At 33.4% G+C, this 13,905-nt stretch overlaps 1 protein-coding gene across 3 annotated transcripts in view; it reads left to right on the top strand.

The window, feature by feature from the left end:
- LOC149796572 (tyrosine-protein phosphatase Lar-like) overlaps positions 1-13,905 on the top strand; it is a 94,279-nt gene that overhangs the window by 64,586 nt on the left and 15,788 nt on the right. The window contains exons 7-13 of one of the 3 annotated variants that reach the window (XM_089961271.1): positions 199-339; positions 627-767; positions 4,636-4,776; positions 5,233-5,356; positions 11,339-11,463; positions 11,944-12,068; positions 13,733-13,814. In XM_089961271.1, the coding sequence (XP_089817397.1) occupies positions 199-339; positions 627-767; positions 4,636-4,776; positions 5,233-5,356; positions 11,339-11,463; positions 11,944-12,068; positions 13,733-13,814 (879 nt within the window). The remainder of the gene's footprint in view (positions 1-198; positions 340-626; positions 768-4,635; positions 4,777-5,232; positions 5,357-11,338; positions 11,464-11,943; positions 12,069-13,732; positions 13,815-13,905) is intronic. The other 2 variants (XM_089961272.1, XM_089961273.1) reach the window with 2 other exon arrangements.

Genomic DNA, 13,905 nt, shown 5'->3' with positions numbered 1-13,905 from the left:
ATAACACCAGATAATGCCCAAAATGTATTTTATTTGAACGACTGCTTTCAAAAAAGAATCTGGATTTTCAGAAATTAAATATTGTTTGCACAAGAACATACTCTGACCAGAAATTACAAAACACATACATCCTCTTTCAAAGGTATTCGCAATTTGTGTTCATGTCAAAATATCACTTTGTATTTCGTTTTCGTATAGTGTGCGATAAAGGAGCATATGGCTACGGGTGTAATGAAACCTGTGGAATGTGTTTTAGTGGCAACAACAGCTGCTCTGCGATTGACGGACGGTGCAATGTCGGTTGTAAAGCTGGATGGCAGGGAGGAACTTGTAAACAGGGTATGTCGTATTAAAATTGAAAAATGCAGATATAATCGTAACCAAATTGTAAGGTGTCAAACTCATAATAGATATGCACATAAGACTAGCACATCGCCTAGAATACACTACTTTTGAACAGCTACTTTTAGCAAAATTTCGGAATGTTCAGAATGCAAGTAGTGTTCTTGTGCAAAGAATATACTCTGCTTGGATGAGTAATTTGAATACCAAGAACACTATTATTTCAAAGATAATTAAAAGGTTAAGTGAATCCTAAAATGCTGTTTTGCATTTTGTCGTTTTAGCATGCCAGAAAGGAACATATGGGTACAAATGCAACAGTACCTGTGGCATGTGTTTAAACGGTAATAACAGCTGTTCAACGACTAACGGAGAGTGCACACTCGGTTGTAAAGCTGGATGGCGGCAAGAAACTTGCATACAGGGTATGTCATATTCTATTTTCAAAATGTATATATCATCTCGAAACAAAATGTATGTTGTCATTATTTAAGCTCTCTTTTTCCTGAGTTTGTATCTAAAAAATGTAACGCCGAAGTGACATCATTGTGAGAAATGTTTCTGTACTTTTGTAATAAAAGGATGCACATTTTTGATTCTGCATTTGTAAATTAAGTTTGAAATAACGGAGGACGGGATCATCAGTATATTTCAGTAAATGAAAATTTATATCCTTATGCTCACATTATTTGGCAAATTTTCCTGATGATGTGCTACTATGTGCCTTTGCCGTGATTAATTATCACTAGATTCGTCTTTGATTCGATGCTATTAAAGTATTCTATTTGTTAGGATGCTAATGATCTTATTAATTTAAGGGAAATATTAATGATTTTTCTTGTCGCAGAAATCAATTAATAAAATAAAATAAAGGGAACTATTTTATACTGTAACGAGAGAGGTTTGTTTTAATATGAATTGTGCATAATGAGAACATGAAATAGTTCGGTTGCATTTGTTCGTGAAAGGTGTAAGAAAATTGAAGCGGAAGATATCAAAATGCGAAAGTCGAACTTCAAGCAACGAAAGCACAATCTAAAATGAAAGATTCTTGCAACGTATCTCGTATAAATTGGATAATAATCTATGCGAATATTTGCCATCTGTTTATAAGTGCATCGATTTCGATGTTTGAAACTCGCTTTGATGCAGAATTGCTCTGATCATACTGTAGTTTCATTATAATTTCCTTTTAGTGCGCACAATACTAGATCCAAATTTCAGGAGTTGTTGGATTTAAAGATATATGTATTATGCAAGAACAGCTTCAATTGCAATTTTCACGTGACTAAAAAGCACGTAGTCAGAAGGAAAAAAGAAGTGCATACCTGTTGTGAAAGCTTTTTTGTTTTCCTGTTTTCTAAGAATGAGAAAGGGGAATATGCGGTTTTACGTAAGACAAATTTTGTTATCTGTTTAAAAGGTGTCATTATTCGTTGGTTGAGCAACAGACGGGCAGTGCATCGACGGTTGTGAAGCTGGATGGAGGGGAGGAACGTGTAAACTTATGTAGTCAGTATTCTAAGGCAAAATAACATAATGCGCAACAAGCTAGACTTTGTCATTCGTTTCACATTTTATTCTTCGACATGTATTTGTCTTCGCACATTCAAGCCAGAATTAATCGTAATTTTAAATTACAGTAGGTCCACTCTATGCAATATTATAGTCTAGGAGTCTAAGTAATTCAAGTCAATTATTTTATGATGTTGATTTCAGTAAAACTGAGCTGATCTACCAAAGATGTAGGTAATTCTGATCATTTTAAGACGTGTTACGTTGAGGGTTGCAATTAAGTGAAAGCTAATGGTTTGCTTATCAATTAAATGCGGCAAAATCGACACTCGCGCACTACTTCGCTACAAGAAGGGTTTGAAATGAATATATGTGATTAAAGATGATTGCAACAGTGTGAGCTTTCTTTTTTGTAAGTGTTCTAAATATTTAGCTGACAATATTAAGTATTTGGCATGTGTCGTGCTAGTCCCAATTTTTGGTGATAAAGTTAGGGGATCGAAGAACCCTTAGAAAATGTACAATAATATAACTGCTTATATCAGATCGTTGAAAGGGACTTTGACCTATCAATTACACCCTCAGTTCGTATGAACAAAATGACAGCTTGAGGGATTCTCTATAGGTAATGCAGCTAAATTGTTTGAATATTCATGAAGTAAATAACGTCAGATATATTATTGAAATCGAACATATTAGAGTGTGGTTCATGGCAATAACATTTTGAAAAGAACGGAATGAAATATCAATGTGACTATATGATCATCATATTATTTACGAACTATATTTATTTCCTGTGAAACAAAATTGGAATATTTATTCTCTGATGTAAACGCATTCAGGTATTATGCATTGAATATAGGATTTAATGCCAGACTGAATATCCATGAAAAGTATATTATCGGGTAATATATTAAAAAGAAACCATAAGACGAGTTTCTTTACATAATGCTTCCTTGTCGTTAATTTTCTGAGTGTTATGTATATTTAATTTACATTTTTTTAAGTATGTTTATTTTGTTGTCATTATGTGATATGGGTAATTATATTTTGAACTTGATTGTGTCGAAAATCAAGTTAATTTTGTACCTGATCTGACTCATTGATTTTATTTTTGTAGTTGTTTCAAACTTATGGCCACAAATTAAGTAACAGACAAATAAAAGCCAACTAGGTATGTAAAAGTTAAAAACACCAACTTATTTATCATAGATATAATGAAAAAGCGTGAGGAACTTCCAGTATTATGAGATGAGTCGAAACTAATCCTTATAAAGATCTATAAAAGTCGTAAATGAATGAAAAGTTACTTATAAATTTCAAAACCGGAAATCTTCTGGTCATCCAACATCCCTGACATTGTCAAGATGGCGTTGTCCAGAATTTCTTTGAATAACGTATAACAGTGCTAGAATAATAATATCGTGCAACCAAGGAGCACTATCTGTTTCCACTAAACAGTGCAAAAAACATTTTATCTCTTATCTACGTACAGCATAAAATACGTCTGCTGACATTACAAAAAGAACACGAGACATGTGAATGAGTTCAAAATCGGAATGAATCTGATTGCTCAGTTCTCTCTTTATATATACCATCTATTGCAACTGTATTCAGCAAAAGACCTAACGTGAGAGACAACACTACTCCTTTTGCGTCGATTCTGCCTATTCATGTGACCTAGCCCAACCAATAGGAAGTTACATAATCATTCTAGAAACGTCGAAACCCCATGTGCCACTGAGAAATTAAGCCATGTGCGCCAGCAAGTGTTATTATTAAGATTATTATTAATAAGTGTCAACACATAAGTAAGCATATATTTATAGATCCTATATAACTACTACACTCTTAAGATCATATCACGTATCAAAAATTAACTAAAGATATTATGTACGATTTATAGCCATGAAGAAGTATTTTTAAAATTTAATACAATCATGTATCAGGAGTTACCAAAAATGTAGATACACATAACATTGTAACATTGTTTATCTCAATCTCAGTCTAGAAGTGTGGAAATTCCCTAAAGGAAATGCAGGTTCTACCCGTTGTTTATTACTTTTTATATTATAATTTTAGAAATGGAATTCTAATTATAACTAAGATTTCATCTTGGAACATTTGGAACGTTCCAGAAGGAAACTTTGCATCAGGAAATATAAATAATAATACCTCTAACCCGAGATCAAGAAGAGGAGTATGTAATATTGTTTTTCTAACATTAATTATTCTTGCTATAAGATCTTAGTATAATCGGCTGTATTACTGCTGTACTCAGTGATGCATTTATGATGGAATTCCTTTAATTCAAACTATTGCTTCCTGGAAGAAAGACAAAAATGCTCGACAATAGCATTCCTGCCAATAGAGACTGGACTTTATAGCAAATTTCAAATGAGGATATAGTCTTGGATTGTATTATTTTGATACAACAAAACCTGTTGGCACATCTACACTACATGGGCCACAACAGTCACATCAACACTTCCAGCGTTGGATTTGATTTGGATTTGCACTAAAGATCATTAATAATTAGACTTTGTTTTGTAATTCTAAGATTATGTAGGATTTAGTTCGCAATACTGTAAGTTTCTTTTTTAATTTTCACTCTGTATTCTAGGGAAATAAATTACGTGTTGAAGCTTACAACGCTTGTTGCTTCTCGCTCTTTTATGTTACTTATCTGAAGACCAGATAGTCATAATAGCAAAATGAAAAAAGGAACCCATAAGATGCGATAGATTTTATAACGCCATTTGCTGTTCATTTTCTTAGAATGCGAGAAAGGGACATATGGCTATGGATGCAATGAAACCTGTGGTAAGTGTATGTACGGCGCTGAAAGTTGTTCAACCATAAACGGAACGTGCATATATGGCTGTCAAGATGGATGGAAAGATGAGAAATGTACACTAGGTATGCCATGTCACATTGAAACTGATTTTAACACTTTCCATTCACTGACCAAATGTCAACAATTCTGTAACACGTAATTCATCTCCAAATCATCAGTGACATCTTTCCATGAGGATTACTGTTATTACAGCGTGTTTCGTAGGTCTGATATATGTCATAGCGATATAGTTTATATATGTTGTACAATATATATCATGGCGATTAAGTATATGTGTCATAGCGATCTAGGTTATATATATCTAGACACTGTTGGTTACATTTTCAATGGCGATGTAGGTGATATATGTTACGATAATTCCACAGGGTATTATTGGAATGGTTATATAAAACAGTGTTTAATTTTCCCAAATAACAATATTTATAATATATTTGTCAGAGAGATAATATTTTCGTGAAGTATGTTATTCGCTGACGCAAATTTAAATTGCTTTATTCAGAAATTTTCATTTTATTCAGAAATAGGTATGTCACCCCCTCCGTCAGACAATGGTATCATAATCGGTGTTGTTGTTCCTGTTGTCATCGTGATCATAGTTTTAATCATCGTCCTTGTCGTTTTGAGAGTGAGGAGAAGACGAAGGTAATAATTTAAGTAATGTGTCAATATGAAAAAATACATCTTGCATACGTGTTAGGACTCTATGTTTTTAACTAAGCAACAGAAAAATACATTTTTTAAAATGTTAAAGATAATTTTATTTTGTAAGTTGCAAGTTGAAAATTTAGTAGGTAATTACAGTATTGTGAAAATAAATCACTAATAATCAATAAAGTTCTATCATTCATCCAAAAGAATAGTGTTCCGAATGCAAGCCCTAGTTCACTTACATCAACATACATTTTAAATGATTGGTTGCAATGTTGATCTGAATGAACTGGCGCACTCTTAAGTATGGCCTTTAATTTAGCGAACTCCTCTAGTTAATTGTCAGACCAATGAAACTTACTTAATAAAGTCAGCAATAATGAAAACATATGAGAAACATATCCGATAATATTCTTCCATACATAAATGTATTCAACTGAAGGGCACTAGGAATTCAGAGACAGCAACTTTTAACTTTTACAGGTTCATTTCACCATGTCCTATAATATGGTCTAAATATGACACAAGCATGTGAAAACTGACTTTCATTTGAAACAATTATCAAATTCGTATGAAACTGAATTGATCAAGGAAATGCCGAATGGTTTCCCAATGATCTTACTGGGTTTTGTTGTAGATGGTGACGTCTTTGATAGACGTGTCACAATTATATGGACCAGATGCTATCATGTTCATTATACGCTGGAATGTTGACGAAGAATTTTTCTTATCATGCGGCATCACTTTATATTGATGAAGTCCATCTTGATTTTCAAATGTCAAAATTTCTTTGGATCTTTCCGTGAGTGGAACGTTTAAAATATCCTTTGAAAAGGTCATGCTAGTAACATATTTTACATTTGCCAGTGCAGTCCCTGATTCTTGGTATTGGAAATGAATCCGTTTCGGTGACACTGTTCACTGTTAAAATGAGTATACATACAGAGATTATTATTTGGTTTCATCAGAAGAATACAGGGCAAATTGCAGTTACTTTTGTTTGGTTCAATGCAAACACTCTCCAGCAAATACTGAGTTTCTTTTTTCCAAATATTTCTACTTGGGAGGATTAATTCAGTAATGATGCTGCTTCATTGGTGTAGATTCTTCAATTTCAACGTCAGTGGTAGATTTTTTTTGTTCGTATGAGAACATCTGGGAACACGTATACATATTCATATCACAGCTGTTTTAATTCCTCTTTTTGTGGCTGAAAATGCAGATGGTTCTGGCATCTATTGTTCAATATGTCTGAATTCCGAAGATTGGTTACGCAAAAGTCACTGACGACAGATTGCATTCCATCGTTTAAATACTAACTTTCTGAGACAGATACAACTACGATGGTTGAAAGATTAACACTGCTATCTCTATCAACACACTCCTTTAAATTATTTATGTGGCAAAGTTGTTTGTTTCCTCCTCCAAGGAGTATTAATGATATAATTTATGGCACGTACTTTATTTTCAATTGTGTGAAGACCATACTATTTAGCCTGAACAGGATCGTGACATATGGGCAAGAGAAACAGAAGTCTATCACCAGGCTGCATACGTCTTTTCTTTGTAGTTTTGTCTTACCGTAATTTCATTATTGACTGAGTAGAGTGAAGATTAGTTCATGCCACTTCAAAAACCTTTGACAACTCGCATTTGATATCAGAGACATAGTAAAAATATTTTTGAATCTTCGATTAAAAGAAGTTTCTCTTTTAACAGCTTCAATGGTCCACGCACATAATGTCCCAAAACCAGTTCAAAAGGAATAAAACGTAATTATTCTTGAAATGATTTCGAAACAGCTAAGAACGGCAAATGAATACCTTCATCGCAATCTTTTCCTGTATTTAAGGAATATGCCTGAATCATATTCATCAAAGGTTTGATGAAATATTTATAAAGTCCCTTGACCTTTAGGGTGCTAGGAAGAATATTTAAACTGGTGGATACCTAATTGATGTATAAAATAGAAATTCGACCCTTGATCAGACCGGATTGATTGGGAATGGTCAAAACGTGTAAAACACGTTATCAATGTTTTGCTACGATTTTAGTTTTAATATTCCTGAAAGGGTTTGTCTTTGGAATTTAGGAGGGATGCACACACACTATTTCTGAACAAGTATTGATTGCCTGACATGGTCTTAGGAAAAGGACCGGCACAGTCTTAAATTATTCTGCCACATGGTTCGACAAATGCAAGAATAGGTTACAGATGAGCCTTAGGTATTTTCTGATTTTGTTTTTCTACCATTCGACAACTGTGACAAGATCTACAGTATTTAGAAGCCTTACTTTTAATTTTCGGCCCTTAAAATGGTTTTTAGGTCTTGTGATAAGCCTTGTAGATCTCCTAAATGACCAGCGAAGGGCTTTTCATGGGCTAGGCTAGGAATTTCCTCTCATTATGACTTTGGTACAATAATTTGACACCACACTGACTACGCGTTACAAGCGAGTACCTCAGGCGGTCTCCAATTTTCATTATGACCCCTTGTTTGACAAAATAATTACAACCAGTACTTTGTGGCACTTTCGCTAATAGCCCTCAGAAACAAATTTGAGTTCTCAGTATATTGTTCCTGTTCAACAACGAGTGATTGCGTTTTGTCATTATGATTAGAACTAAGCAAATGAGTTGTAAAAAGAGGATTACCGTGATCAATCCATTTGATTGATCCAAACGGGAAGCAAAAGTGACCTCATCAAAAGACTGGCCAATAAATGTGTGATTAACAACATTCTCAGTATCTCTTTTTTCATAGCTCTGGTAACTGCACAAGAAGCTTATAAATGATTGTGTTCTTTTTATAAATCATCAACTTTCTGATCCAAACAAGATTTGGCAATTACAAGTAGGTTCACTACAATTTTATCTCCAGCTAGGTCATTGCCTTGTAATAAATTAATCCCATCGATGGGTAAAGCAGTCACTGCTTCCGCTTTAACGGTTCCTGAGGCCGGATTGGATGTCAAATTAACATAATGGAGAGAAATATTAAAAAATTCGCACTCTAGTCTCTAAATAAGAACACTTTCATTAGAAAAAGACTTGTCAGAGAGTGGAAACATACATGATAATATAAGACTCGTATAAGCTCCAGTGTTCCTTAATATTTTAAGAGTGATAGAGTTGATATAACCATCAATACGTAATACGGAACATTTCGACACGAATGGTTCATAATTCTCCATGATTGAATCAGATTGAGGATTGTATAATTCCCCAGAAATGTATTACTTTCAATCACATGTCGATGAGGTTGACCTTTTTGAAATAAGATCATTTGGAATAACCCTGTCTTTATTCTGTTGTTTGTTTGTCAACTTGAATAAAACATAAAGAGCTTGTCCTTTCTTCTTATAATAATTACACATAGGAAGAAATTACGATCCTGCTCAGTCTTATCAGAAGTTTGTTTCCTATATGTTGTGCGAGATTGAGATTTTGGAAGTGGTCGTATGAGACTGAGATGATTTTCCACCAAACAATTGCTCAAAGGAAGATTTATTGACAAACGAATGTTTTGGTGAGTCAACGGATATTAGTCAGCTGTTTGAGCAGCACTCTTTAAATTTGTTACATTTTGCTCATCAAGGAAGGTTTTCACATAACAAAGAACGCAATGTTTGAAGTCTTCAACTAATGTAAGATTCCTGACGCTATTGTAATCTTGCCCAACCTTCTTGGCAGAGCATCACCTATGACACAGTTGTTCCTTTGGAAATTCGATATTGGTTTGTCTAGTTTTTCTTCTACAATTCACGAACTTCTGTCAATATGCCTTAGGTACCAACTCATACACCTTTAAGATAATACCTGAGATATTCCATAATCATCAACTCGTTGTACCGACCATGACGTGTAGATTCACGAGCTGTGCCAATAAATAATGTTTAGGTATTATATATCATCTTTTGAATTCATAATATGTTTTATTTTAGTCGTTTGAGGCTGACAGTTTTATTTTAAATGGTTACTATTATAGTAGAAATACACGTAAACTTTAAGGTGGTTCGCTAAGGTGAAATCAATAAGTATTATTATTAAGTTGGAACCCCATGACGTAACAATACACTTAGTAGATAGCTGTCTTGGCCATTGCAGATGTTTAGGAAATTTCTAAAAATGATGAAGTATTGATCTACTTATTTTACCCAAAATGTTTGTACCCACATCATATGTATTGTAATATCAAAACTAAATTTGTATATAAAGGGTGGGTGGGGAAGGGAGTGCTTTTCGCTGCAGTTCTAATTCTTATGATCTAAATTGCATTTCCCTTTCTTCTTTTTCTCTTTCTCTCTGCATCTATTTTTGTCTCTCTTCTATCTTCCTGACCTTTTTCCCCTCTCTAAATTTTGTTGTTCTTCTTCTTGTTTTCTTTTCATTTGCATTTCGTCTCTATGTGTTTTAACTTGCATATGCCTCTCTGGTCTTAATCTTTCTTCTTTCTACATTTCATTTCTCTTTCTTCTTTCTCCTTTTGAATTTGCATTTGCCTCTCTTCCTTTTTGATCATTTTTTCCTGAAGCTTTCTTGACTTGAACCAGAGTCAGGCAGAGACTTACTAATCAAATCAAAAGCAATTTTATATATCACATACTTTTCAACGAAGTTCTGCGCTAAAATATTTTTTCTTCTTTACCGAGGATGTTTCTACTTCCGAAATAGAAAAAATGTTTGGCAATTTGAAGCAACTCGTTCTTTTTTGAAGGTTCTACTCCTTCCTTGGCCGGATTTGAAACAAAATTCACTACATTAGTTGACATTGTGAATGCGTGTTATTTTCACTAAAGTGTTGATAAACGCATAAAATTAAATCTTTACCAGAGACAATGAAACTCCGAAACAAAGTAAATTTACATTTAAAAAATAATTTGGATTCCTTTGAAATATTTTAAGGATATTCATATCTCTAATGGTGCCCAAAAGTTTTTGTTACGACCCTGCGATTTTAAACTAAGCTATAGAAAAAGTAAAACTTATAAGTTGAGTAAAATTAAATAAATTCAATTTTCTAAATCATAACATGAAAAGTTAAGAGCAACTTACAGTATTGTGAGTGAAATCCAAAATAATTATAAAACTGTGATCACAAGTTCACAATAATAGAGTGTTTTGAATGAATTCCGGGTCTTGAATGTGTTGACTATCAATAACCGTGAATGTGCCGATGTGCCAAAAGTCTTGCTGTATCACAGCGATGTAATCCAAAATGTCTCACAATAATCCCAAAAGGTGTTTTGTCCCAATAGTTACATGAACAATTTGTACTTTCAATAACTAATTTAAACAAACGATTCCTCTCATCTAAACACAACAGTATATACCTCTGCAGAGTGAACATAAAACAGGAATTTAAATAGCAATATCCTATATTACCTGCTAGGAATTATTTCACTGTAAGTCTCTATGTTGCAATAGATCTCTACTTAATCTATGACACAATACTTCTCTATCTGATATATATGTGGCAATACACGCCCACGTTGCATGTCGCAATAAAACCCACGTGACCTACGTCAGTAGCTCATCATCTCAATGGAAAATTACCATAAACTGTAAACAGTTTCATCCTCTAGAACCTTATTAATTCATAATCAAAGCATATCTAGAACTCAAATCCATGCAAATAACCTATTTATAGTTTACACATGATCTTAGAATATATCGTACAATTATGGAAACAAATTAACTATGCAATATGTTGTTTATAAATGATGGTAAAAATCTACAAATCTGGATAAAAGATAAACACACAATATAGATATTCATAACATACTGGAGTAGATATCTTACGATAATTTGCATGATAATTGTTTGGTTTTTAAAAAAATTATATACCTGTAGTGATTTGATTTGTAAGTGTTTTATCTGTGGAGATGTTAGAAGGCACTGAAAAATATTATCAATAAATCTGCTAACATTGTCAATTATTTTTTGAAAACTCGTATTTTGGTTGACTCTGATAGTAACCTTAACAAGGAAGTTCCCTCTGTGCCGAATCAGGAGCAAAAAGTGTTACACCAAGTGATCCAGGAAGGAGAATGCAGTGTTCGAAAACCACAAGAAATCGAAGATACGTCTTTCCCCAAAGGTAAATTTCTAATCGTTAGTTCTATAAATATTGATTGCAAGCAGTTTATCCAATATTGCTTTTCCTATATCGTTTCCTTGTTGAATTTTTAAAATTATACACAAAATGGATTCTTTGTAATCATTTATTTTAGTAGGTATGGATTTTCATGTTTTTTTCGGTGATAAATTCGTAGATTTTTGAGTCCTATCATTATCACAGAAAGATTATTGGTTGCAATTTGTTTTGTCTAAAAGCACAATCTACTAACATTGTTTACTCATACATTCACAGAATTAAAATGTACATAAAGATGAATACTGAAAGACCACATGCATAAAAACTTTAAGGAACACACAATAAGAATATTTCGATAGGACATACTTTATTACCAGGAGAAATTCTTTCGTCATAATTTGAACTCAACTTTCTGTCTCGTTTTGTGTTAAAAAAAGCGTCTCAAAGAAAGTTGTTAGAAACAAAACAATGTTCGATTTTCAGATAGTGTATACCAAAATACAGAGAAAAAGACACAGCTGATTTCTCATAGTATACCAGTTCTCTCCTTTTGGGGTCACGTTATGAAGAAGAAAGCAAACAAAGAAGAATTTGAGACAGAGTTCCAAGTAAGTAACACGTTTTTAATGAAAAGAAAGAAGATTTTACTGCCTGATGTCACCGACAAAATTCTTTTTCTTAAGGTTATTTTTGTTTGTTTGTTGTATTTCACTAATTAAAATTTATGCAAAAGCGTTACGTCTAAGATGTACTCGAATGTACTTCGAAGTCATCTCAAATCACTTATTTGCGTTCCTGTAATAAATGATTTGTACTCGATACAAAACAGTCAGGGCCAGGATGTGGAGCCCACAATCCAAGCATTGAAGTAAAAAGCGCAGACTTATCCCGGAGGTCAAAGAATGAACGACCATTTGCTTGAATGAATTGTCTTAGCTTCATATCTATTGATCGTAAAGGTTGAGCAAAGTCCAACAAGCGGATTAAAAATAAAGGCAAATAAAAAGCACTGTAAAAAAACTTTAACGCACATTTTCTATGTCTATGACCTTGACCTCAGTATAAAGAATAAAATAACATGTGTAACACAATGAATTGGCTTATATTGATCATGAATCATGGCAAATATGATAAAAATCTGTCAAATGAAACATTTTGTTCAAGTAATAAGTGATAGCTTTGCCTCTACTCTAACAATCTCTAACAAATAACACGGGCTGGACAATGGACGCTAGTGTAATATCTTCCACATATTGAATACAAATAACATGGGCTGGATAATGGTCGATCGAGCGATATCCTCCATTAACTGAATACAAATAACAGGCTTACTTGTCTACGTTTCGGAGAGAAACACAGATTGACTTACATCTTCACAGAATTATCGACAACGTAATTTGTTACAATTTGATATCATGAATAATACCATTAACATGCAGAAAGGGATATACTTAGAACTTTGACAAGTAACCATTTAATGCCAAAAGAAAGAAAGTATTCGTTGGGATAAATTAATTGATTGATTCTGGTTTGGAAAGTTGTTTTCTCTCCTAGGAACAAAATAGAACAAAGCAAATATAGCGGCCATTTCTCAAAGGGTACATACCAACTCTCCGTTTAATACTAGCATATGCAGCCGGATGATGATAGTACTCTTCTACTACATAGGTACATGTCACATTATTGTTGCAGTTAATCTATGTGCAAATCTGTGATTTTCCCATGGATTTATAAGACAAATCACTACATAAAAAAGATAACGTCTGTCTTTCATCTTCAGAGGACTGAATGAATTTGATAAATTGTAAAACACTTTTGATCACGTGAGAGGAAGGCGTATTTCAATTCCATATCAAAGTAGGTCTTTTCCACTAATTGAGCAAAAATATTACACCAATTAAACTCCATTTTGGAAACTTTCGAAATAGTTTCTCCAGAAAGCCAAAGTTGAAATATATATCACAGCATCTTGACATTTATAAACGGTCAATTCAGTTCATCTAAAAATGAAGACGGGTTGGAAAGAAAACTTCTTAAATGACAGTCTACCGCGCCTGCGTCCTACATTAAAACGCACGCATTGAATACTTAATAAGAATTTCTTCCATTACATACAATATTTGATAAACGCCTCAGAGTACTTTACCTAAATTTAATCTGATGAAAAGATTGTATGTAGCTAAGTCCTGGTTATGCAATAGATACATTTTCCATGAAGGATATGGAAATAAAAGGTTGAGGTTAACATGTTAAAAATATTTATTTATGACAGGAATTCAGTCAAGGGTTGACCAAGACGCACGAAGGAGCCCTGGCAAATCCTTCAAAGAACCGATACAAATCAATGTATCCATGTAAGATACCTCATTTGCAGTAGTCAGATTCTTCTGTAAACTTTCTGTCTTTAGTATCTCACATGTGCCTTGCGTTTAGGATTTGACATTC

The sequence above is a fragment of the Sinohyriopsis cumingii genome, chromosome 6, assembly GCF_028554795.1.
Source record: "Sinohyriopsis cumingii isolate HCF-2022 chromosome 6, ASM2855479v2, whole genome shotgun sequence".
NCBI lineage: Eukaryota > Metazoa > Mollusca > Bivalvia > Unionida > Unionidae > Sinohyriopsis > Sinohyriopsis cumingii.
This window is presented reverse-complemented; position numbering and strand designations above follow the sequence as displayed.